Here is a 27959-nt window from a genome sequence, read left to right as displayed (position 1 = left end):
GTAATAAAACAAATTTTGGGGGTAAGTCAGCTTATTGATGTGTTGTGACCTACCACCCACACATACTATGCACAAAAGACTTAAGTAATTCAATTTTCCTTACCAGAAACTAGAAGCACGAATAAAACCCACAGTGACAGTACAAAAACCATTGTAAATTTTTAGGTATTTTTTTCCCTTCCATATGTAAATATGATTTCTTCTGGCATGTATTTAATGGTAAGTGAACATGATTTATAGTTAGTCTTTATTTTTTTATTGTTGTTATTACAGCCATTATAAAAGCCATAAATGTGTTTCCAGAGAAAGCACTTTTTGATACTGTTACAGTATTCTCTCATAAAATAGGAGGTACGCTTGTGAGTTGAGTACTTTAGTTGTAGGCACAGCTTGCACATGTGTATCGCTGATGTGAAACCACTGCCCTTTGGTGGATTCCATTTCAAAATCTGTCAAGAGGAAATGTAAAGTTATAAATAGAAAGATTCAAGTTCATTATATTTTGGTCTTGTCATAATCTGAATGCCTGAATTCTCCAAAATATCTTACCTTGTGGAATATCACCGTGAAGAACAAGATTAGAGAGATGACTATTTGCAGTTCTTGCCTTGGCATAGGCAGTGTAATGTCCTGACCTCATGGTACCACTGTGTTCAACGACTCCATATAAGGAATACAGTACCCTTGTATTTTCTTCCACAACATTCTTTAAAAATGAATAGAATTCAAGTTAGCTCTAGTCTATTTATAGATCTCACTGGCAAGACAAGTTTACACTATTTACACAAAAGGTCTTTAACCTTTACTTTGAGAATGCAGAAATCATTCGTGAGTCTGAACTTGACTATTACTCTCTACCTCTTCTCAACCTACCGATACACTTCTGTTTTTATGAGAATATTGCTGTTTCCTCACTGGAAAAACCATAAACCACAGGTCACTTGATGTAATCACAGTTACTGGCCCAGAAACTAACAATTCAATTTGCCAATTTCTTTAGAAGCCTTAGGATAAGTCCAAAATTCCAAAATATTGTTAACAACCCTCACTATTATCCTGGTCCCTGCCCAAAGTGTAAGCACTCAACAGGAGGATAGCATTTAGGTTGTGCCAAATTCAAATACCCACTAGGGAGTCAATGAGACACTCAACCTCTCTGAAAGTGCTCACTTTCCCCACCAGAGTGGACGCTACTTATTTTTTTAAGATCCCGTATGCCATAGGCTGACAAGGCTGACAAACAGGTACAGGCATTTTCTGAGCAAGGGGCCACTTTAATACAACTATTTATGTTCTCTTGTAAAAAGTCCTCCTGAGTGGGCATCACTGCCCTTCAATAGTACTATCCCTACCCTCATCTCTGCAGTCTATGCCTCTGTATTCACTGAAGAGCTGTACTTCTCCACTCCCTCCTGTCAGCTTCCTCAACAGATTCTGTCCATCTGTGATCCTCAAGGGTTTTCACTGCCATTCCATTTTAGCCAACCACAACCAAGACTGGATTCTGGGCCTGGCATCACTTAAAACTGTTTGCTTTCAGAAATCTTACTATTTTCTAGTCTCGGTCCACAGGTCTTCCGTTCTTCCAACTCTTCGGTCTCACCTATTCTGTACTCCCTAACCTAACAGGATTCTCCAATCCTCATTTTCTCCTAGCTTATGAAGCCTCTGGCATCATTCCCATATGCAGTCTAGACCGTGGCTATTCAAAATGTGGCCTGTGGACAGCCAGCATCAGCATCACCTGAAAATTTATTAAAAATGCAGAATTTTAGACCCCTACCCTAGACCCACAGAATCAGAGTTTGTAGGTCTGATTCCCAGGTGATTCAAATGCACAATAACCACATGTATCACTTACCAATAATCTCCTCTGTTAATAACCAGCACCAACTTTGCCACCACATCTGATTCATCACAAAACCTCACCCTGAATCCTACAGTGTACCTTCCTCAGCCCCAAAACCAGACAGCAGCTGCTGTTGTTAGAAAACAAAATTATATGATCCAACTTGTCAGGGACCTCAGTGTGACTATATTCTTGTTAAGTTGTCCTCAGTTTTAGCTGCCTCTTCCAAGATGCCCTTCACAGAAACACCCAAACTTTTACCACTCTCTTACTGCCTCTCTCCTTATCCCCTAACTCTTCTCTACCAGTGACCTCACCTCCCACTTCAGGAAAACTGAGACACAACCTACCCGATTACAAGTTATCCATTCTCAGGAAGATGAGGTATCCAGTATTCCCTCCCTTTGGTTCAAAGATCATACTCCAATTTCTTGTCCTCAGCCCAGCCCTGCCAGCCTCCCAGGATTTTGTTCAATCAACTCTGTTTTGTATCTTCAACTTCTAGATTTTCCTCTCGGCCTACAAACCTACTTAGGTCTCCCACACTTTAAAAAAAAAACACAAACTTCACTATCTACCACTTTTCCTTTTCAACAAAGCTTCTAACTTATCTACATACTTTATTTCCACAACCCACTTAAGTTCCCAACACTGTTCTTGAAAAATTTGACCATGACCTCTTTACTGCCTAATCCATAAATAGTTTCCAGTCCTTTTCTCTGATATTCTGATTCTGAGGCCACTTAGTCTCCTTTCCTAGAAAATTGAACAGAGGGCAATGGCATTTTAGGCAAAAGATGGATTTCTGGTGACCTTGTACTCAAAACTAATCTAACCAAAGGTATTTCTACTTACCAGTCAAAGTGGCCTCGCCTTACGGTGTTAATATAAAAATAATTACAATTGACAACCCACCAGCTGTCATTCTTGGAGAATTTTAAATTGGGAGGGAAGAAGGGAGAATCCCATCATTTCAAATTTTACATAAAAAGTAAGACTTTATTAATATGCTTATATTGAAATATTTGAAATCAGAATATAGTACATAGCACAGCCTTAACTCTCCAAATTCTGCTTCAGCAAGGAGATTCTTTGAGATCCTTTGTGATGTCCTCACCGTCTACCTCTGTCTCTTCCACCCACATACTTGCCAGGATCCTGTCCTTGGCCACCTCTTCTCATTCCCTCTCCAGGATCATCTATACACAAGGGATCCCATATCTTCTCATAGTTTTAACCACCATATACATACTAATTTCCAAATCTTTATCTCTAATCCTATCCTCTCTGCCCTGGGCCTCAGACATGTGTATCTAAATGCTTTTTAGACTAAGAACATGAATATCTCAAAAATATTTGACACTCAGTATATCCAAAACCGAACTCACTATCTTTTCTCTATTTCCCAACCTGCTTTTCTCCCTGTATTTCCTACCTCAGTTACGGTACTCCAATCTGCCTAGTTTCACTCAAGCCAGTCCTCAGGCATCATCCTCAACTCCTTTCTGTGCTACCCTCAGTATCTACTTAAAGGCCTCTGCCTCACCTTCTAGTGCCAATCAATCATAAATCCAGTTAATTTTACCTCCTGAAATCTCCCTTCAATCTCCCACTCTCCTGCCCCACTTTAAGTCTTCATCATCTACTAGCTGAATTAATGCAATAGCCTCCTAACTGGTTTCCCTGCCTCTAGTCTTTCCCTCCTAAAATCCAGCCTCCATACCTAAGCAAGTAACCTACGTCATATATAGATCTGATCATGTCACCCCACTGCTTTAAACTCTTCAGTGGCTCCCCACTGCATACCTAATAAAGTCCCCATTCCTCACCATGAGAGCCCTCCAAAACCTCATTCCTACCTCACTTCTCTGGCTTCATTTCCCAACTCCCCCTACACCTTGTACCATAAGCTCTAGAACTGTTTATATTACCAGTCCCTGGCACACATTATGCTATTTTACACTGCTACACCTTTCTTCCTGCTATTCTTTCTCCCTACAAAACTCATTTCATCTCGATTCATCATACTAACTTTTACTCCTTAAGTGTTCACTGAGGTATGGTCTACTTTACAGAACCTTTCCTCAACCACCAATGTGCCAGGTTAAGTGTTTATCACCCCAGTTCTATATATACCAACCTTAACACTCAACCACATTAAACTGAGGTTATCCATTAATATATCTGCTCAGCTTTATGTTCGTGCCCTCAGCTCACAAGATAATGTCTACCATAATAATGAGGGCTCCAAATGTTTAACTCATATAACCTAATCTTCAAAATAATTCATCACAGATCTTCAAATTATAAAGGCACAATGATCGAAGACCCATTCTACTCAACAATTCTTATCAACTTCATACTTATGTGAGTTGCTATTGCTGTACTTGTTAAACTACGATTTGCCTTTAAAGGACTTTCCTGAAAAACACCACTTTCACCTACCTTACATTTAAGGGTACAAAAAGGAGCCAAATCTAAGATTTCCGGAAACTTTATATGTTTGTTAACTTTGCGTAGGTTAAAACCAGCCTGAAAAAGAAGGATAACAGATTGAGTTCTTTTAATGGAAAAGCTATACATGTTAAGTAAGCTGTAGTCCCCTTCCGATGCTCAAAAGAACACCATCCTCCAGCCCTAGTTCAATTTTCTTAGGAGGCTCTGTTCTTCCTGACCACTAACTAATTCGAAGTTGGTTTGTTTATACCAAGAATATAACACACACACACCCCAACATTTTAAGAATCTTGCTCCCATGAGAAAATTCTCAATGTTTCTGCAGTAGCCATCCAGAAAAACCAGATTAGACCAGAAGTTCCGGGTGCTTAAAACTCAGCAAGAGCAGAATACTTTTGTATGAAACACACTCTCAGCATCATGCTCTAACCAAGCTTTGTGAATTGTTAATTAAGACCCACCCAATTAGTCAAGCCTATACCAACCCTAAGAGGGAAAATATTCTAAAGATCCTAAAGGTCTTTGGAATTTGGAACATAATTTGAAAATTGTACTGCTTATAGCAAAAGTTTTCCAGAAAAGACAGAGTCACCAAAATGATGAAAATCTAAGATACCAATGCCGTTTTATCAAGGGTCAGTAAAAATCATACCACACACAAACAGAAAAACATCACTAATATTCCCAAACATGATATACATAGTACACTGCGTCTTTTAAGTCTGAAATTAAGGTTAAAGTAAGGTGTTAACCTTAGTAAAAAAAAGCAACGTGAGTTCTAGTAAATCTGAGGAAGGATTGTGTCTAAATTTTCTTTCACTTTGACCTGCATCTTTGTCTTGCATATATATATTTTTTTACTCTCCTACTTCTTTGAAGACAGAATTAAGAAGTAACAGAAAACCGGCCGGGCGCGGTGGCTCACGCCTGTAATCCTAGCACTCTGGGAGGCCGAGGCGGGTGGATTGCTCGAGGTCAGGAGTTCAAGACCAGCCTCAGCAAGAGTGAGACCTCGTCTCTACTAAAAATAGAAAATTATCTGGCCAACTAAAATACATATATAGAAAAAATTAGCCAGCCATGATGGCGCATGCCTGTAGTCCCAGCTACTTGGGAGGCTGAGGCAGTAGGATTGCTTAAGCCCATGAGTTTGAGGTTGCTGTGAGCTAGGCTGACACCACAGCACTCACTCTAGCCCGGGCAACACAGCAAGACTCTGTCTCAAAAAAAAAAAAAAAAAAAAGAAGTAACAGAAAACCAAAGCAGTAATATGTTGAGACAATAACAAATAAAGTAGGTGTTATGTATTTAAAACAAACTTTGGGTAACAAACAAGTAGTACCTGCTGAAATCTCTTTAAATGAAGAGTGAGAACAGGAGGAGCAAAAGAAATTAGCATCTGCTTTTTGGCATTGGTGTAAACGTGCTTCCTTTCACCTAGAAAAAGGAAGAAATTTTAGCAATGTGAAAATTTAGACTTCTAAAGCATTTCAAATTTACTATAAAATCATTTCAAACATCTAAAGCAAGGATCAGCAAACTTTTTCTATAAAGGACCAGACAAATATTTTTGGCTTTGTGGACAAAGAGGCAAAATCAAAGATATTTTGTAGGTATTTATGTATGAGAAAAATTTCCATAAATTCTTACTAATGAAATAAAAATATAATAATTGAGGACAATTATACTCTATTAAAGAGAAGAATGAAATTATTGTAAAAGCCATAATATTTTGGGGTTCAAAGTTAGTGTTCCCTATCATCAAATCATTTGCAAATAATCATCTATAAAAAATATTTTTTAGCTCAGAGACCATAAAAAACAGGCAGTAGGTTAAATTTGGCCCATAGATGACAGATTGCCAGTGCCTACTTCAGAAACAAACACAACTGCTATAAAATCAACACAACTTACTTTTTGTATCTACATGTAAATAAATAAAAAGCTAGAATTTTGAAACAATTCTTGTAAAACTCCTTAGGAATCCATGGCCCACTTACCCAAACTGAAAAAGAAGGGGAGCAGGAGGGGAACTGTCAGTATCTTCCTCTTCCATATCTGAGGGAGACTGTAAGGAAGCACTATCCTCCCAGTACCTTGCACTGGGCATGTCACATTAGTACACCGATGAAGTCAAGTGTGACTTCCTTGGTCCAAGGGAGACGAAGGTCATCACAGACGCTCACAGGGAACCGAGAGGCAAGAAATAGCCACTGTCTGTCAGGATGCTGTGGTGATAGCATCCCAATGGGATGATTTACCCCATAGGAAGAGGTGTGGGAGAGCGAAGTGCCCCACTGTAACTGCTGCTGGGATGCCACAGAGTACTAGCCACTTCAATAAAGTTTTGCTTCTTCCATCCTTCTATTAAAATATTTACACACAGGAGGGCACTCATTCATGCCATCCAAATTTTGATACAATTACAATAGGAGTACTCTACCTGTGCGGCGCAAGATGTGACCCTGAATATTAATTTTACTTACAGTGAGGGAATCTAAATACCTTTTATATTTGCCTTTGGTCCATTATACTGTCTCCGTGTACATACTTCACAAAGCAGTTTATTCGCATCTCGCAGTTTCTCATTACGGGTGAACTGATATAAACAATGCTGGATTGAACAGTCATCGGTATTGAAAGCTTCCCTGTTTGCAAGAGTACTGAAAGCAGTTTCTGGATCTTCATCTACAACTTCATATACCTTTGTCCCAGGAGTAGGACTGTCATTCAGAATTTCTATATTTATTTCATCAGGATGAAGAACAGCATTCAAGTTAAGGTTTTTGAAACCACTAGAAATGTCCACTTCTCCATTGCTCTCTTCCTTCAGGTAGGCACCATTTAAATTCCTAGTACATTCAGTGGGAGAAGATGCCAAAACCTCAAGATCATTATCCATGTTGACATTTTTCATATCTACTTCCTCTATGGACTTCTGATTGTCAGTTACACTTTCTATCATTTTTTCTTGGCCATTCAAATCTTTCTGGTTAACACAGTATTCTTTCTGTGTAACTTCCTCTTGGGAAATGTGGTTGGATTTAATATCCACTTCTCCCTGAAGTGACATTTCAGCCTCACATTCATTATCTTCAGGATGGTCAATGGTACAGATACCATTTAAATGAAGAACTTTTCCTTGAATTTTTTGTTGCCTTCGTTGGTTCTGTGTAAATAGTAAAAAACATTAGAAACAAAGAAAAGAGAGCGAAAGAAAGAAAAAAAGGAAAAGAATGAAGGAGTGCACATATACTACAGCAGGGTCTGTTACTTAATCCAAAATAAATAATTTTGTAAGAAAAAGTTCACTCTCAGAATCTAATCTTACAAGTTCCTTTACTAGCAGGGATCACATATATTACAAATAAAAGTTCCTTAAATGAAATCAGGAATAAACCATCACCAAATATCAAAAAAGTTGTCCCACTGGGGAAATAAAAATATGTATTAGACATGGTCTCTAACAGAGTAATCAGACAGAATACTAAGACTGTTAAATGCAGGAAGCAAAGTGTTAAACCATGTGGTGGGTCTAACTACACACACAATAAAAGGAGAAGAATCCATGTGATTTATAATTATTAGGTAAAGGTTTCACTGAGGAGATAAAAAAACAAACTAAAAACTCAAGGATGCACAGTACAGGACTGCTTTGGTCAGAGAAGTAGATGAAAGCATTCTGGGAAAAAAATGGCCCAAAGTTAGTGAAGAAGCAAGGGAGCCACATGTACAGAGATCACCTTTTTTGCCACTTGCTCCCTATTTCCAGGTAGGGGGGTGGGAAAGGCCTTTCATCAAGATTCCCATTACTAGAATGCCTAAAGACCCAAAGGAGTTAGCATTTTTGTTGCAACTGAAAGGACAGTCCCTGTGAGGCTAATCTGTAATACCAGAATGATGAAGAACAGCATACAGGACACAAACATTTTCTGATGTGTTTCAGTAAAAACAGTAACACATGAATAAAAAATGGGGAAAGGGCAGCAAACACTTCAAAGAAAATGAAACACAAATGGCTGTGAAACATAAAAATATGTTTAACCCCATTTATATTAAAATACATGCAAAACAAAACTGCACTGAGATAATATTTTCCATCCAACAGACTGGCAGAAATTCAGTTTGGCTGGGCACAGTGGCTCACACCTATAATCCCAGCACTTTGGGAAGCCAAGGCAAGAGGATTGCCTGAGGCCCGGAGTTTCAGACCAGCCCGGGCAAGACAGCCCATCTCTATGAAAAATTTTAAAAAAGAAATTAGCCAGTTGTGATGGCATATGTCTGTAGCCCCGGCTGTTAGGAAGCCTGTTAGGAAGGATCACTTGAGCCCAGGAGTTCAAGGTTATAGTATGTTATGATGGAGCCACTGTACTCGTGCCTAGGTGACAGAGCAAAATGCTATCTCATAAAAGAAAAAAGAAATCTGGAAGTTTGTTAACATACAGCTGTTAAGGATAAGGAGAAACAAGAAGTCTCATATATTGCTGGTGTGAATATAAACAAACTACAAATGTAATCCCTCTATCTCAAAATTTACCCTACAGATGACATATGTATAGGGTTATTCACTGCAGCATTGGCCATTACAGCAAAAGACTAGAAAGAACCTAAATCAATAAAGAAATGGCTAAATGCATTATAGTACATCCATAACACAGAATACCATGCAGTTATTTAAAAAAAACATAAGCAGCAGCTTTGTATCTTAGAATGGAAAGGTCTCCAGGAATCTAACGAAGTATAAACAAACAAACAAAAAACAAGGTCCATAACAGTGCATATAAGTAAAACAGGTAGATAAAAAACAAAACTATATTTGCCTTTGCTCATATTTTCCAAGAGAAACTCCAAGACAGAGGAAACCAATGAAAGTGGTTGTCTATGTCATAAAAGGACAGCGGTGAGAGGGTGACTTTATTGTATGCATTTATATATTTCTAAATTTGTGAATGTCAATGTATTACCTCAAAAAATTACGTTAAAAAAGAACTAAACTTATTAAAAATAGTTGTCACAAGTGATACAAGATTGTTAAAAAGCACATTTTTTTCATGTATACTCAAAGCAATTTCCTTGCAAAGAATATAAAATGACCTAATTCAGTAATTGCCAGATGGAAGTGCTGTATATACTAATAAAATAACAGACATATCTGCTAAGGTCATTCACCCTACAAACTCAATAGTTCAAAACATAAAATCAGAAAAGCATGATTTTCATCCTAATTACCCACCTTGGCTTGCTTTTTGGCTTGCTTTTTTGCTTTTTTCTGTAAGTGCTTACTTGTTCCAGAAGGCATATCATTTCTCTCTTTTATGTAACTGTCATTATCTTTTTCTTCCTCACTATCTTTATCTTCATCCTCCATTGTCTTTTTCAGATTTTTATCATTTATACTTTTCTTACCACTCTTAAAATGGAGAGAATATAGGTCAAAAGCGAAATTTTACTAATACTGTTTGGTGAAAACAACATCCATGTTACCTAAATATTTTTCTACTCTTATTTTATACTAGTTTTATTTTCCACAATATTTAAAAATATATCCAAGACAAAATGTATTAATCTCATATACTAGAAAGCAATCTTCACATACTGAGAAAACAAGCAAACCAATGAAACAGCAAAAAGGCAACTTCACATGCAAGTGTAACAGAAATACAATGAATTTTATTAGATACGTGCTTATCACACTGCAAATATGTCCATTCCCAAATGTACTTTCTGTTTATAAGTGATTTATATTTCACATTACAGATATTACTCCTTTTTCTTTTCTTTCTTTGCATGTAAATGACAGTTTGAGAGAAAGAGAAAATAAAATAAGTTTGGTGAGACTTTAATCACTAAGTAACAAGCCAAGGGACTCATAATTCATATAAAGTTGAATAATGATTTATCCAATATTCATAACACACTCTCTCTTTTCCTACTACTACTTAAAAGGAACCAAACTAATATGGCTTAAAACTGTGATAAAACTCTATTTAACATTTTTGAACCTAAGTCTGCAAGGGATTTGTGGTCTTAAATAATGAAAATAAATAGTAATTTTAATATGAGGAAAATACTTCTCTATATGTAAACCAATCAAGTTAATTACCTAAAAAGTATTCTAGATATATCCTCTTTCTTAAAAAAAAGTATTTACCCCATTTTTTATTCAAATCCTAAAAATTATTCTATCTCAAATAGATTAAGAAAAATTTCTCCATCAGCTAAATGTACAAACTTGAAAAAGGTGACAAGACTTTCTCCATAAAATCTAACAGAGAAAAAAAAAATCTACTTTAATAAAATAAACTCAATATTCTTACCTGATCATCTAAAACTGGGAGAGACAAATCAAGGAAAGATTCATGAACCAAGGAGACCTTAACCAATCAAAAAAGAAAACGTAAAAGGAAGGAAAAGATTCACTTTAAACATTACATAGTAAGATTCTCCCTGCTCTGGGGGGTGGGAGTTGGTTTTAAAATAAACAAAGGCTTAAGAAAATTTGAAACGAAAAATCACACAACATTGTGAACTTTGGGTTGACGAAAATAAACTAAAATGTTAAACTAACTTCTCTTCAATATTTAAGGAATGCTGATATTTCCAGCAAAGAACCAGCCATATTTAGATAGTTCAACAAAGAATATCCTATGAAGGTTAAACATTTCTGTTTTTGAAAGAAATAACTGATAAACCATACTCTATGAATATTAACGAATGAATCCAGCCCACACCACATCTACTTACAGTTCTGCATTCATCACACATGATTGTACTAGTTAGTTCACCACCAAAGATACGGTCCACAAAACTTGGTACTGATTTTTTCTTTTCATAATCTATAAAGAAAAAAAAAATTATCAGTTACCTTTATATAATTGAATAAGAAAAGTTAAAACTACTTATGTATCAACCTCTAAAATTGTATTTTAAATTCTCTTTCCCAAAGACTTTTTTCTCTATTCATAATTAACATAATTTATACAGCATACACTCCACCTCTGAGCGTAATAAAATTTAACACAATCACCTTTTATGAATAAGAAAAAAATGTTCTTACCCAAGATCTAGTCAGTGGAAAATAAATTGTGCAAATCAGTGAGGCCTTCCGCATATCACTAATCCCATTAGTAAAAGCAGCAGCTGGGACAAGGCTGAATCAGAGTCTAGCTCCCTAGTTCTAGCTCTAACACTCTAAAATTCAGGACTGATGAAAGATACCACAGCAGCAAATTTAGAAACAAAATACTTGTAACTTGCTTTATGAACTCTAACACCTAACTCTTTTTATATTTTAAAAAACAAAAACAAAAACCTCAGAAATATATTTCAAACAAAATCCTCTTTTAATTTTTCTGTGTTCCCAGAAATAATCGTGATAAATTTAATATAATTTTACTACCTGGTCAGCCAATTTTCCAAACACCTTATAAGCATTATGCAAATGATGTGTCCATTTACACAGAAGCACACTTTTATGACAGATATTGCCAGCAGGCACAACAATTCTGTTACTCGCCAGGCTCTAAAAGGCACCAAGGAGGTAATGAGTTGCTATGAGTTGATTTGAACCTGTGCTTTACAGTACAGTAGCTCTTAGTCACTTGTGGCCATTTAAATTTAGTTATAATTAAATAAAAATAAAAATTTAGTTCCTCAGTTTCACCAGTCACTTCAAGTACTCGACAGCCACATTTAGCACAAATCTGTCCTAAATCTTTACATGCCACACAATAAGAACTCAGTTGGCTCTGTGATTAATAAGCCAGCTACTGACAATTCACACTTATAATTCATGTATTACTGCTAATTATAATTTTCAGCTTTTGAAAAATAAAATTGTTACTCATCTTAACTCTACCTCTATAAATTTCATTGTAATGCATAAAAAGAATATACCACGTTAAATTTTTCTAAAATATTCACTGTTGGAGTACTGAATAATTTTTAAAAATCATGGTGATAAGGGAAATTATGTTAATAATTGTGGATTTGAAATACATGTGCCAGCAATCTTGTCCTGAGGTACAAAGGAATTCAACTATAGTGTTTTAGTTCAAAAAGTTAGACATTACCTTTAACTTTATTTTTTAGTTCTTCATCCAATTTTTCAGTAGAATTACCAAATGCTTTAAGAATTCCTTTACTCACTCTCTAAAAGTAATAAAATGGATATATATATACTATTAAATTTTAAATTTTATTTTCCTTAGAATATATGTAATCAAGTCAAGAAAGTGATCAAGATGTGGTTCCCCAGATTTACTGAAGTAAAAATTAATACTTCCAAAATCACACTTTCAAAATTAATTCAAGGAGCTAAAAAGAATGCCTATAAAGCAATCACTACCCCCTGAAAATGGTATCTATCTTATCATTTGAAGATCTTAAACCATTCAAACCAAAGCTTTTCAGAACATGCCCACCTCCTTTGGAAAGACACGGAAACATGTAGCCCTAGAAGCAGTGTAGTTACACGGACTGACTCCAGCACTCAAAGCCCGGCTCCATCATTACCGGGTGACCTTGAACTAGGTACTGAACTTCTCTACGCCCTACTTCAGAATCTATGCAGTGAGAAAATCACAGCGTCTACCTCACAGAAACATTATGAAAACTAAGTAAATTAATTCATATGAAACACTGAGAACAATGCTTGGCATAAAGTAAGTGCAAAAGAAACATAAGTTATCAATATTATTATTATTATTATATTATTAATCCACATCCCCAAATACATTATTTTATATCCTGGCAATTAACAAAGATTTTAAAATGCAACAAATGTTCCCTGACTCTTTCAAAATGAAAATACTTCCTAGATTCAAAATACTGTGTTAAGCCACACTAAGAATATGAGTAAGGGTGCACTGGAACTGGGAATCATTCGAGCACAAACATTTTCTAATACTTTGCAGCTCTCCTAGCAGAGGCTAGTACAAAAGAACCCTTAAAGAATAATGCTGTAAACATCAAGTAAACTAAGGCATCATGAGAAAGAGATCATTTCTAATTCTATTAATTCAATCTAATGATGAAAACATACCAGTTGAAAAAGGTGGTATAGGAAAAAATTTAAAAGTGCAATGGCCTCATAACTAGCTTTCATTGCTTTAATAACCCTTAGGATATCAAATGACAGACAAGTTCATAAACATGGGATTATAAAATACAATGGTCATAATATGCTAACTTGGTGTTCTTCCGCTCTCATCCCATCCAATAAATAGCGAAGCAGCTCCTGGCTGTCTTGCTGCTGATAGCCTTTAAACCGCACTGCTCTACAGAAAAACAAAAACAAAGACAGATAGGCAGTGATGAGTCTCCTAAAATACAAAGCCATTTTTACAGAATCTTAGGATCATATCCCAAATCTAAGAGGGATCTAGTTGCTCAAAATTTCTGTTTAGCCCAATAACACCCTTGGCAGATTTAATTATCACACAGAGTACATTTTTTAAAATCCAAATGAAATAAACTATGATTTAATATATATGTACTGGGTTGACTCATGCTATCAATTTTTTTTATATTATTTCTCAGCATCTGAGGCACTGAAAGCATAATCAAAGTGGATACTCACTTTTTACAGACCTGAGAAAAGAGTTCTTTAGGTGTCACAATTCCCTTTTTGGTCTCTTGCATCTCATTAAGAAACTGGCTCATGGCTAAAGTAAGAGGGCCTGGAGGCTCAAGGTTTATTTCTAAGGGTTCCTAAATAGAGGAATAAAAATTACTTTCTTCAGTCAAATTTTGGAATCATTTACAAAATGTAATTAGTTAATGTACATTACCAATGTTCCTGACACAGCTGCCCTATTTAAAAAGTTTAAAATATACACCAAAAGATACAGAAACTTTCTGGTAATGGATTGTCTTATGAAGAATTCAGCTCTACTATTTTAGTTTTAGATTATCAGGAACTTAACTACCCAAGAACCAAAAGAGCCAAAGCAAAATGTAAATAACAAAAATGGATGAGGTAACATTTATTCAGCTACACAGCTTAAGAGTCACATTAAAAGATGTTAAGAATAATAATGCAGGCCTAGAGCTTCACAAATATAAACAACATCCCCAAGAAGGAGGCTAAACACTTTCCTAAGCACAGAAAAACAGAGCATACCCAGAGCAAACAAATGTAAGAGCTCCTTATAATTTCTATTAGCCTGAAAATGTTTAACTTGGCAGCCTAAAATAAACTAAAACCAAACAAAAAGTTGGAAATGAGTGTCAGTTCCTTAAAATAATTTGTAATATGCATATTCACAAGAGTAAAGTCACTAATTATAAAAGAAAACTTTAAAGAACATACCGTTAGTGCCAAATCAGGTAGTTCAATTTTTACAATTGTTCCAGACATTCTCACTTCTTTTAGTAGTTCTCTAAGAACTGGTGTTTGCGACAAATTCTAAAATATAGGATGAAAAAGAAAAGGAAAATTATTTAAACGCAAATCAATTCATTCAAATATTTCTTAAGTGTCTATTTTACCAAATTAGAAAATCACAACCAACACTGAAATCTTTATTGTACCTATACTTGGGAAATGAAAAGTCACAGCATGTTCCTCTCCTTACTCTTATTAGGCTCATAAATACTTCAGTTCTGGGACTATTCATCACCTCAGATGGGCATTCTTCCACCACCCAATCGGAACGAGCTATCCCTACCCGCCCCCCACCACTTACCACCACTTGTAGCTACATATTTGTTTCTGTACTAGATTATTCTGTGCTTCCCCCACCCCAGTGCAAGCTCCAGAAGGGCAGGGGCCATGTTTGTTTCAGATCCCACTGTACCCCAGAGCTTACCAATGTCTTACTGCCACGCAATAAACATGTCCTTGAGTTTTTTTTAATACATAGAAATAAGCTACTTAGGGGAAAAACTCAATACTCTAAGAAACAGATCCTATGAGGAAAAGGCTAGGTTTTTTAAAAGGGGGGAAAATTGACACTGGCACCTGCATAACTGCATTGAAGAAACATGTATTTCCCAAATTACTGAGTCCTTTCACACTTATTTGGGAAGTAGAATTCATGGGAGGATTTTCTTTAGCCATGTTTTCCTTTTTTTCTCTCTCTTGTTCATTTTTACTCTCTTTTTCTAATTTTTTATTTTCCAGTTCAATGTTCCCATTATCTTTTTCTGCTTTAAAAGAAGAAGAAAAGATTTAATAAAATGTGTAATGCAGTCATACCAAATGCAAAGTTATACTTAGGACGGAATACTAGAATTTGTGATTTTTATCTAATAACATTATTTGCCACCTATTTGATTTTAAAATGTTACCTAAAAAACATAGGCAAATTACCATTGAAAGAAAGAAGAGCCAATAAACAAAAAATATTCAGAACTGATAAAAGCATTAGTCCGACAAGTGAAACAAAAGAGTATATGCTTCAGTATAAATCTTCCCCTTTTTACTACACAAAAATTCTTTACAAATGAGCATATCTTACCTTGTGAAATTAGAGTAGAAAACAATCAAGTAAAGAATGTGGACATATAATAAATTTTCAAATGAATTCTGTGGGTCAAAAACCAATACTGAAGTAAAAAACAGTTCTGGCTCTGACAAAGGTACTTGTGATGGTATGATTTAAAGAAAAAGCTTAAAGCAAATGCTACATGCCAACCAATTAATTTAATTACGCATGGAAAGATAGAACCTAAGAAGTATCTGACCATGAGAAGGAGTTACAAATACTTTACTTTTGTATCATCCCAGCAGACAGACTGAAATCTTGCTATTACAAAATGTACCACAGTAAACACAGCAGAAAACAGATCTACAGTTAAGTCCAGGCCAGGGTTATGGGAATAGGCCTATTGCCCATTACTTTAGTGCAGACCCTTCACCACATCTGATGAGATCATTTCTTGCATCCCTTCTAACACCTTAAAGTTAAACCAAAAATAGTTTCATAGTTTGAAATCAACCATCACTAATGTCACTCAGCTGTATATAAGGCTAGGTAGCATAACAAATACATTTAAATATCAGCAGATACAAAAATCAACATTATAGTGACTTATGCTATAATAAAGAAATCACTTTACCTGGTTTTGGAGTTGTAATACTGGCTTGCTTTCTAACATAGTCAACCACTTGACCCAATCGGTTTGAACTACAATACTGGACCTCATCATCACATATGTAACACCTATGTCCCAAATGATCACAGAGAAGAAAAATGACAAACTGACAATTAAAAATGAGGAGATAAATTATGATTTCTGAAACCCAAAGTGTGTAACTGCCAAATTATTCTATTAGAGAGACTAAAAATAAAAATTCTATGTTTTCTTGAAGAAGACTACGCATATTAACTCTGGTTTATCATTAGCAAAGTTAGCCAGAATTATAGCTATTATACATTTAAATAGTACTGTGAAAAACTCCAAACCTTTTACTGGCCTGGTTACAACATTAAAATCAAAAGTGTTTTCTATATACATACTTCTGAATATAGACCTACACCAACAAAATTAACAAATTTTATAAGTGGTAGATGATGTTCAGTAAAAACTATTGTGAAAATGATTTTTTATGACATAAAAATTTGTTTTAATGCTATTAAAATACAGCAAATATAACATACTAGCCTGACATTTACTTTTATGGCCAAAATTTTACTACATTCTTGTGCATCTGAAATTTGTTCTTAGTATCCTACTCTCCATCATGTGCCTTATAATATCACAAGCAAGAAAAAAGAGTGAAGACTCTTAAGTCTTCTACATGCTATAATTTTTGTGTTTGTCCAATAAGCAAAAGCTTCTCATAACACTACATTCTCTAGCCTTCTGAAAATGATATTTAAACAAATATTTTGAAAAATTTAAGTTTCTTGCTTCATAAACATTTCAAACACTTCCATTCTCCAATATTTCAAATAATTTCTACCCAACAGGCACAGGAATTGAAGCTCACCATACATTCCAGTTGTCCAAATTAAGAACCAAACAGTGAGGTTCAGATCTTGGCGTCATATAGTGCTTCAAGGCATGCTGCTCCTGAGAATTTCTGCCACAGCCCTAAAAAATCAAAATCATAAACCTCAAAGCCACAAAAATTTATCAAAGGAGGAGAGAATTCAAAATCTATCATGAACAAGGAAGTGGCTGAAGAAATTCTGCCATTCTTACAATTTCGAGAATAAAATGTTATAGAGTAGATTCTGGATTTTGTTAAAACTTAAATATCCATAAGCAACGAAGGACTTTTAAGGAAGAAGGTATTTTAAAAACCATGCACTAAAAGTACTCTTCCTCTCCAACTTTCCACACTACTTAATGCACACTAATGCTATTACTCATTAGGTCTGGTTTAGACTCCTTAACAATCTCCTAAAAATTCCCCTAACTTCAGTCTCCTTCATGCAAATTCATGCCCAAAATTTTGGCCACATAGTGTTTCAGTTTAATGTTCCTAAAACAAAGTTCTGTTCATACACAATTCAAAAATTATTAACTGCTCTCTTAAACTCCTAATGAACAAACCTGACACCCTTGGACCCCAAGCTACCTTTCCAGCATTAACTACCATATTCTATTCACATACCAACTTCCAGCTAAAAACAAAGTGCTTTATACAATTTTGTTCTTGTTATTCTATTTATCCTGGAATCCTTTACCATCACTCCACCTTACCAAATCCCACCCACTCTTCAGAATCTTGCTCAAAAGCCACCTCCTCTCAGAAGCCAATGCCTATCCTACCAGAAGAGAAAATACTGTACTCTTCCTGTAAATAAACTCCTATAAAATATGGTATAAATTCCCTGTGGCATTCTTTATTTTCTACCTTGCACTTTAGTTTTTTATAACTTTTCTCCCCAGACTACAAATCCTGAAGGCTCAAATTAATACAATTAATCTTTCTGTTACCAAAAAATCTAGCACATAGGAGGTGGCCAATAAGAACTAATTGAACAAGTAAATGGGAGACTTTCACCTAAAAGATGCATAAAAGGACACAATCAGATTTTCTGCCCCCAGCTGGTTAGATCACTGCTAAGAAACACATCTTCACCATGTACCTATCTGAAGCAAGTTACCGACTCTTGGACTGCACTACAATAATTGGTTCTGTTTCTATTGCAATTAAATACATACTCTGGAGGAGAAATATGTATCAGTGGCTTCTAATTCTTTAGCTATAATATCAAACACTACTGGTTTAATTTATCCCACTCAACATTTAATTCCAAAATAAATGAATTAAAATTTGATATTAATTTTGAAAATTATAACACCATTTGAGATCATTTGAAACATAAGAATGAGATGTCTTGAAACAATATTTAAGAATCACTAGCCAACAGTGCAAAAGATAACTAGTGGGGAAAAACTACGGTTAATATTGACACTGTCTTACTTTTATGAATTAAAAAGACAGTAAAATGAAATTTATAATAGGAAATGTATTCTGAAAAATTGAAAAAGCAAAATATATCCGTGCTTGCCATATATATTTAAGAGGTTACAATTAAAACCTCTCAATAACAAATAAACAATATTCTTTTCAAACAGAGTTTTTTTAATTGACTACAATGATACATCACTATACATCTATTACAATGGCTAAAATAAAAAACTGTGAAAATACTAAATGTCAGCAAAAACGTAGAGAGTGGATCACTTATACATTGCTGATAAGACTATAAAAGGTACAGCTACTCTGAAAAATAGTTTAGCAGCTTCTTAAAAAAGTAACCATTCAATTATTATACCACAGGACCGAACAACTGCACTCGTACATTTATCCTAGAGAAATGAAATCTAAGTTCACACAAAAACCTGTACACAAATATGCATAGCAGCTTTATTTTTAATTGTTAAAAAATGAGATCAGCCCAGATATCCTTCAACATGCAAACAGTAAAACAAGCTGTGGTACACGTATACCATAAAATACTGCTCAGCAAAGAACAGGTTTGATATACGCAACTTAGATTAATCTTCAGGTTATTGTGCTGAGTGAAAAAAACCAATCCTGGCTGGATACGGTGGCTCACACCTGTAATCCTAGCACTTTGGGAGGCCGAGGCTGGAGGATGACTTGAGGCCAGGAGTTTGAGAACAGCCTGAACGAGAGCAAGACCCCATCTCTACCAAAAACAGAAAAAATTAGCCAGGCATGGTAGCACATGCCTGTAGTCTCAGCTACTCAGAAAGCTGAGGCAGGAGGATCACTTGAGCCCAGGAGTTTGAGGTTTCAGTGAGCTATAATGATGCCACTGCACTCTAGCCCAGGAGACAGAGTGAGACCCTGTCTCAAAAAAAAAAAAGCTAATCCCAAAATGTTACATACTGTATTAGTCCATGTATATAACATTTTTGAAATGACAAAATTTTATTTTTATCTCCATTTTTATTTATTTTTAAGACTACTTTCTTTTTTTCATTTCCAGCATTCAACTGGAAATGAAATGACAAAATTTTAGAAATAGAGAACAGACTAGTGGTTGCCAAGGACTGGGGAGATGGGTGGCAGTAGGGAGGTGGGTAAGACTATAAATGGGCAACAACATAAGAGATCCAGGTGATGTTGGAACTATTCAGTACCTTGATTGTGGTGGTAGATACATGAGTCTACATAGTTGACAAAAGCATACAGAACATAACACTCACATACACACACACAAAAATGAAGAGAATAAAACTGGGGAGATCTGATTGGGATTGGTGGATTGCACCAATGTTGATATCCTGGTTGTGATATACGAATTTTATAAAATGTTACCACTAGGGGAAACTGGGCAAAGGGTATATAGAGGTATCTCCATTTTGTTTCCTAGAACTGCATGTGAATCTATAATTATCTCAGTAAAATTTTCAACTTAAATAAATGTGGAAAAAAAAATTAGCTGTATGCCTCATCTTAAAGCCTCATGACAAAACTTCCTGGTAGCCCAGTTTCCTAACATATAAACTTAACCTACCAACACTAAGGGTGACTGAGAGGCCCTGACTTTTAGTACACGGTAATACCTGTGAGCTGGTGTAGGAGACACTGTGACGTGCTAACCAGATACCCCACACATCCCTTAACAACACCAAGGCACTCATTCCCCCAGCTGCCGGGAATGAGGCCTGCTAAGAGCTCACAGCCCAGTCGGTCTATCCCTAGGAATTATCCTCAACCTTGCCCAAGGTTACTCCCCTCGCTCCAGGGGCAGGCCATGTCCAACAACTGGTCTACAGGCAGAAAAGCCTGACCCTTTGCCTCAATTCAGGCAAGAGTTCACTGTGGGATCGGCTGAGACCCTATTGCAACTGCCTTTTGGTTCAACTTCTCCCTCTGCCTAATCCTGCTTCCCTCTCTCCCTTACTAGTGTGGTACCTGAGAACAACTCCCTGTAAATCACCTATGCACAAATCTCAGTCTCAGAATCAGTTCCCCAGAGAACATGACCCACGCCAGCTGATATCCTAGTCACCCATACTTCACTTTTAGGCAATACCTTCTAAAACAAGTTCAAAGAGTTTTCTAAAATCCCATATTGATCAAAATGTAAGCGTACCTGATGGCCACATTTAAGACATAGCCAAACTGAAGGGTTTTCTTCTGTTTCTTCTTCAGACTTATCTTTTACTTTATTGTCTGTCTTACAGTCTTGGCAAATATTCCATTCCACATTCACTAAAGCCTTTTTCAGATTACCTTGTTCCAATCCTTTTCTAATGTGTCTGCACATAGGTTCTATTAAAATAAATAATAATATATGAAGTCAAAAATAGCTTTCTTCAGTTAATCTCAAAACTTTTCCTTCATTCAAACTTCAAAAATGAATTTACAGTTGGTCCTTGAACAACACACGGTTGAACAACTCAGGTATACTTATATGTAGATTTTCTTTCTCCTCTGCCATCCCTTGAGACAGCAAGACCAATCCCTCCACTTCCTCCCCCTCCTCAGCCTACTCAACAAGAAAACAAGAATGACGACCTTTACAGTCATCTAATTCCACTTAATGAATAGTAAATACATTTTCTCTTCCTTATGATTTCTTTAATAACAATTTATTTTCTCTATCTTACCTTATTGTAAGAACATAGTGTGTAATACATATAACATACAAAATATGTCTCAATCACTGTTTGTTATTGGTAAGGCTGCTGGTCAACAGTATGCTATTAGTAGTTAAGTTTTGGGGAAGTGAAAGTTATACTCAGATTTTTGACTGTGCAAGGGTTCAGCACTTCTAACCCCTACATTGTTCAAGGGTCAACTGTACTCTATAAACAAAGTGTTAAAAAATCTGAAAACATAAAATTTTATTTGATATTTGAATATTATGAGATGAATATGTAAGAGATTTTATACAAATTTGAAATTTTGCTTTTTTGAAGTCCTAAATATAATCACCAACACCCCTACAAATTCACTTCAATTTATTTGGCTATTTCCTTTAAATTAAGGCCCTTTATCATGTTTATGATTCTCTTTATCTTTAAAGGTTTGTAGAGAAATTCTTTCATTCAGTCAATAATACACCTACTACAGGCCAGGCACTGTGCTAGATGTTCAGGAACCTAAAACGGACCAAGTCACAGCTCTTCTCTTTTGAGTAGCTCACGTTCTGGCAGGAGGTAGTTAATAAATTAAGGTATAAGAATTTCCAAAACATGCTGTAGCAGCACAAGAAGAGAAGGCTGAAGTCACCAAAAGTTTCACAGGTGAGGTAATAGCTGTACAGTCCTGGAAGATATTAATAGTGATAAAAATTTCTGATGTTAATTAAATACTTCCTATGAGCCTTGCTAAATGTTTTACATACATTAGCTCATTTAACTCTCAATCACCCTAGAAGGAAGACACTATTAGTCCCAATGAAAATGAAAAAAAATAAGATTTAGTGCCCAAGGTTACATAACTACAGAGTGGCTATGCCAGAATGTGGACTCAAGTCTTTCTGATTTCATAGCTCACATTCTAAACCATGACCTTAGGGAGTAAAGGGCAATCTCCAATCCCATGAACAAAGGCATGCAAAAGTGCATGCTGCCTCCGCAAATAGCAGAATCATACAATGGGTAGAAACAAGCAGCTGGACCTGAAACTAAAAACTCTGTTTCAGACAGATAAGTAAAAGGCTTTATAAACCACTCTAAAGAGCCTGAGTTGTTTCAGGGACACAGGAGATTTAGAAACTAGTCAAGTGTCACAATTAGCTTTACGTCCGATGAACTGGTACCAAGAAAAGAAATATAAATGCAAATGAGATCCAGTGGAAAAACTACTGAATTCCAGTAGTAGTCAAAGAAATACAAACTAAAAAAAGGAAGGTACCATTTTTCAACTTTCAAATCAGCACAGAATTTACAAATAATACTAACCAGTATTGACAAAGGTCCAGGGACATGGGCACTTTATTATGAGGGGGCCTGTAAATTAGCAAACCATTTCTAGATGGGAATTTAGCAAAAGAATCAAAAGAGCCTTCAAAATATTTATACCCTTCAATTCAGCAATTCTACTTCTAGGATCTATACTAAGAAAATATCTGGATACGCACAGAGACTTAGCCGCAAAGATGTTTTTACTATTGCTCCATTCATAATACTAAAAAGTTAAAGATTACCTAAATCTTGAACAGTAGGGAACCAGCTAAATAAATTATGAAACATGCACCCATGGTCCTTTATATCAATGGAATAACATACCATTAAAAATGTTGTAGAAGATTATTAAGTGACATGTAGATACAAACATTACATTAAAATGCAGATTATATAACAATAATATATACTTTGATCTCATTTTTATATTTTAAATATATACCCATTTAGGGACATTAACACTAAAGATTCAATTAATGAGATTCATTTTGTAGTTCATAAGCATGATTACTGGGTCTTCATTCGCATGTGTGATATGTGCCTCCCTCAAACGTTGTTACAACATCCGCAACATTACCCGTCTGATATGAACTTAAAAAATAAATTAATTAATTAAAAATAAATTTAAAAAAAAGACTCAATGAAATATACCTAAAGATTCAGAAGAATCATCAGTTGGAACAGTTTTTCCCTTTGTCCTTTTCTTTCCCATGGTGGCACTTTATGGATTACTTATTGACACAAAACAACAATCTAAAAAATAAGATAAAGTTAGCTTAACCAAAAAAAAGTATGTTTTATATTTCTTTAGGAGATACCAATATAACTAAGTCACATATAATATTTTGCATGTTTACCATACTTTTAAAATTTACAAAGACCATTCACGTATATCATCAAATTTTCAATAAGAACTCTGAATTAGAATAGATGTATTGCTTCTGTTTTTCATAGCTTGGGAAACTGATTCTTAGCAAGATTAAGAGGTTTTCAATAAATGCAAAGGTCAGGAGTGAAACTTGGTCTTTTTATACAGATCTTGAGAGGTCTTAGAACTTGACACTACTATGAATTTGACACCTCACTACATAAATGTGGAATAGTGGTGGCACATTTAAAACAAAGATTGATTTCCTTTCTTTCTAAGCCACCTTTCTTAGCTCTGTAGTCTATGCAAATGAAATTGATAATTTCTCTAAGAAAAATTTAACACAGTCCTGAAAACAACCTCCTAAAGGGAATTAGAAAATTTGCAAAATAATCTAAAAGCAAAATATAAAAAGTGATACAATGTTCTGCATTTTCCATGCCAGGATTTCCCATGGGTATTAGCTAAATGAGAACTGATTATAACTGCATTCTCAACTACTTACATTATATTATTGCCCAAACCAGTCTGGAACGCTATGACAAATCTAGCTGCCCATCAAATCTTCATCTTTTTAGTCAACAATTCAAAATCAGAAAACACAAAGAGAACATATATACAGGTATACTTAACTTTAATATGATATTGAAAAGTTGTATTTTACATGCATTAGAATAACTCGTTAATGTCAAATCTCTTAAATGACTATAATACTTATTTTACCTGAGATGCTTATTAAAATTCTGATTCAATAAATGGAAAGTAGGGCCTGGCATATATATATTGAGAACATTTCCAGCTAATTCTGATAGTTAGCAGTCATCACTGCCCTGGCTTAGAATCTTAGACGTATTCCTTCTTTTATAACAGTTCTTGACGGATTAGTGTAATTGAAGGTAAGTTAAAACAGTTTGTATGAAAAATGAGTGCCATATAGAACAACTGGTAAGAACACCTTTCCAATGATAACATAAAATGTTTACTAAAAAAATCAATGAACAAACAACAAAGGAACATGAAGTATATGGGTATATATAAAATGAGGTAAAGTTTACGCATTTTCTCTCACTCTACAAATAACATTTAATATAACTTATCCAGAATTGTAGATTTCAGAAAGATAATAAAAACCGCAATTTCTTGCCTCCAATCCAACTCCCTCTAATCTGTGCATCATTTCAATAATCCCATTTTTATCACATCACTCTTGGTTGAAAGCATTTAATATTAATAGTTTCCTAATACACACTCCTGAACTTTGCACTCAGCGGCCTTTATAATTTGGTTCCAATTCTCTGGTGATCCTGATTCTCATTACTTCTCAACAACAACAACAACAACAACAACAACAACAAAAAACCCACTAAAGTTATAATTGTATGGTGCTTTTGATCTTCAAAGCCCTTTCCAAACATTATTGCATCTGATTTTCATAACAACACTTCAAAATCGCAGATCTTTGGCCGGGCGCGTGGCTCATGCCTGTAATCCAAGCACTCTGGTAGGCCGAGGCGGGAGGATTGTTTGAGCTCAGGAGTTCAAGATCAGCCTGAGCAAGAGCAAGACCCGTCTCTACTAAAAATAGAAAGAAATTATATGGACAGCTAAAAATATATAGAAAAATTAGTCAGGCATGGTGGCACATGTCTGTAGTCCCAGCTACTCGGGAGGCGGAGGCAGGAGGATCACTTGAGCCCAGGAGTTTGAGGTTGCTGTGAGCTAGGCTGATGCCATGGCACTCACTCTAGCCCAGGCAACAGAGTGAGACTCAGTCTCAAAAAAAAAAAAAGAAAAGAAAAAATTAAAAAATTAAAAAAATTAAAAAAAAAAACAAAAACGCAGATCTTTGGGTTCCAAGACCACCCTTCCTTCCCCACCAAATCAAATTCATCTCCTCAGTACACTCCACTCCACAACACTTTGCCCCTCTCTAGGTGCCTAGCTGGAATGTTCTCTACACCTCTCCAAATCTTACCAATTCTCCAAGCTCTCCATTTCAATGAAGTCTTAGGCAACCATGCTACTTTAAATAAACCTCTCCACTGAACTTCTCCAGTGTTTATAATGCGCACTATTCATCCTGTCCCCTTATCAGATACTATAGTGAACTGCTTCCTAAACCTTTAATTTGGACGCATGTTATATCTGTATCTGGAATCTGAAGTTCTGGAGAAGGAAATGGTTTTAGGCATAGCTTCTGAATTGCCTATAGCATCTCGCATAGCGTTAGTACACAGTAGGTCAAGAAATACTTCTTGTGTTGAAATAGAAAAATAGAAGAGTACCTGAGGCATAAAGGATGATTACAAGGTGCAAAGGTAGGTGCATAAGAATGAAGCAGACAGGTTCTGGTGAAAAAAAGGGTGAAGAATGAAGCAGTCAGAAGTCTGCAGCAGCGAAGACAGCACTAGTAAATCTGGTTTGGGATTGCAATAGCTCAGACGTCAAAGAAAAACTTGAAAGACGAATTGTAATTGCTGCAGACTGAGAACATAGTAGGTCATTCCAATGCTGCGGAAAGAGCTCCAGTAAATTTTTGACAACTATAAGGTAACTAATGAGTCATAAGAAGAGAACTGTGATTGCCATCAGCTATAAAACATCAATTTATAGGATTCTTCAGGTAGAGTCTTCGGATGAGAATGAGCGTCTTAGTCAAATTACTCTTTGCAGGACTCGCCACAAAATTTAAATCAAAGCCAGTCTTGCCAGCTCTCACATTAATCCAATTCCCTTCTCTCTCTGCTCTCCTCGTCTTCCCCTGCCTACTCGGTTCCATTGAAAACGTAAACGTGTGGGAAACTCTGTCAGCAAGTCTCAAGTTTTGCATAGATTGGTCCTCTCCTAAGAGCATCCATTCGGACAGGTGACAGATCCTGCTTTTCCAAACAACCGTATGGACGCGGCTGCAAACCCAGCCCCAACTCGTAGGGTGCTCCCTGCCGCGCGCCACCCACCACTTGCTTGTCGCCTGCCACATCTCACTTCTCCTCCCCTCCCCACCCCTTCCAACTGCTCCGCACCCACGGGGGATCCTCGGAGTCTACGGGGTCGAGAAGGGCGCCAGCACCGGCAATTCATTTGCCAGCTCCTGGAATTGACAAGATACGCAGCCAATGAGAACGCAGTACCAGGAAAGAGCCGGGTAACACGCTCAAGAAGGGCCTTCGAGAACGAGGTTGGGGCGGAAAATTCGGGCACTCCGAGCACAGGAAGTCAGGCGATTGGTGACTCTGAATCAGTGGGGCCAGAACTCACCCACGGCGACAGCGCCCATAACTGCATCACCTCTAATGGGCCTTTCGGCTGGGCAGCCAGCTCCGTCTTCCTCGCGGTGACGAATAGAGAGCGTCAGAACCGAAGCCAGAGTGACCCCTACAAAACAACAACTTCCGGGACGCGGCATTATGGGAAATGGCTCGGCCCCAGGGTCCCTCAGCTCTGCGTTTGTTAATCTGCGGCTGCGCACAGCCCGGCCCGGAAATCAGGGCGCAGCTACCACGCGAAGGTGTTTGGCTGTCAAGGACTTTTCCTGCTCAGGTGTCACTATGAAGTTATTTAAATACTTCTAAAATGTGGGTACCTCTTGGTGGTCTGAGCCTTTGGGTCTCCAGGACGGTTACCTTTCTTAAGCACATTACATATGAAGGCTGGCTAAGAGGGGAAACATTTAAATTTCTCTCAGTTCCCCTAATCCTGTCAATTTCTATAATTGACTACATAAATTTTCTTGAATTAACCTTACTGCACCACATCAGAATAAACAGATAAAATTCGAGAGTGAATTTTAAAGCAAAACTGAAAGATGATGTTAAAGAGAAATTGCAGGAGGTAAAATTTTCAAACCTTTGTTTTATTCGTTGAAAATACTTAAGTGCACACTTTGTGTCAAGCCCTCTCTGAAATGAATTGCACATGGACCTCTCTGCCCTGGAGTTTTAATTTAATAGGGAAGACACAGTAATCGCTACCAAAAAAAAAAAAAAAACAAATCAGGTCTCAGTAGAAAAACAGGCAAGGGATGTAAACAGGTAATTAATCATAAAAGAACAACCGGTCATAAAATAAATGAAGAAATGTCCATCCTTACTAGTAATCAGATAAAAGTAGATTAAGGTAACTACCCACCAAATTGGCCAGAGTAACAATTGGTTAAATTTGGGGTAAACTGGCTCTTCCTCCCTTTACTGCTGAGATAATTTAAAATACTTTCTTCTCTGAGCTCCAGCCACACAGGCCCTTTTTGTTTTGGTTTGGTTTCAATCCCTATTCTAAAACAGAGCCTTTGGGTTGTGGTGCTTCCTACTTCCTCTGACTGGAAAGCTCTTCCCCTGGATCTTCTATGGTCTGTATCTTATTCTCGTTGTGTTTGCACCTTAAAAGTCACTTCCTCGCAAAGGTGTTTGCAGAGCAATATAGGTAACAATCATC

At 36.3% G+C, this 27959-nt stretch overlaps 1 protein-coding gene and 1 non-coding gene across 5 annotated transcripts; one reads left to right on the top strand and one right to left on the bottom strand.

Moving 5' to 3' along the window:
- Positions 1 to 19: 19 nt before the first annotated feature.
- Positions 20 to 26927, bottom strand: USP16 (ubiquitin specific peptidase 16). Of its 4 annotated transcripts, none has more exons than XM_045540508.1 (18): positions 26787 to 26927; positions 23312 to 23413; positions 20842 to 21020; positions 17247 to 17350; positions 16373 to 16476; positions 15273 to 15460; positions 14622 to 14717; positions 13890 to 14020; positions 13500 to 13587; positions 12382 to 12460; positions 11054 to 11145; positions 10627 to 10683; positions 9543 to 9719; positions 6812 to 7475; positions 5649 to 5743; positions 4295 to 4381; positions 550 to 706; positions 20 to 449 (listed from the first exon to the last, which is right to left on the bottom strand). In XM_045540508.1, exons 2-18 carry the CDS (start codon positions 23370 to 23372, stop codon positions 325 to 327), a joined length of 2484 nt encoding a protein of 827 aa, XP_045396464.1. In that variant the 5' UTR covers positions 23373 to 23413; positions 26787 to 26927; the 3' UTR covers positions 20 to 324. The 4 variants fall into 4 exon arrangements, with proteins under 4 accessions (XP_045396464.1, XP_045396465.1, XP_045396466.1 ...); XM_045540509.1 differs by having other exon boundaries at positions 15273 to 15457; XM_045540510.1 differs by lacking the exon at positions 23312 to 23413.
- Positions 23143 to 23247, top strand: LOC123630947. The gene has a single exon (XR_006732874.1). It is a non-coding gene; the product is annotated as a small nucleolar RNA U13 (small nucleolar RNA).
- Positions 26928 to 27959: the final 1032 nt, after the last annotated feature.

Source organism: Lemur catta, chromosome 1, assembly GCF_020740605.2.
Source record: "Lemur catta isolate mLemCat1 chromosome 1, mLemCat1.pri, whole genome shotgun sequence".
NCBI classification, from domain to species: Eukaryota; Metazoa; Chordata; class Mammalia; order Primates; family Lemuridae; genus Lemur; species Lemur catta.
Note: the sequence above shows the minus strand (reverse complement) of the source record. Positions and strands in the feature narration are given on the sequence as shown.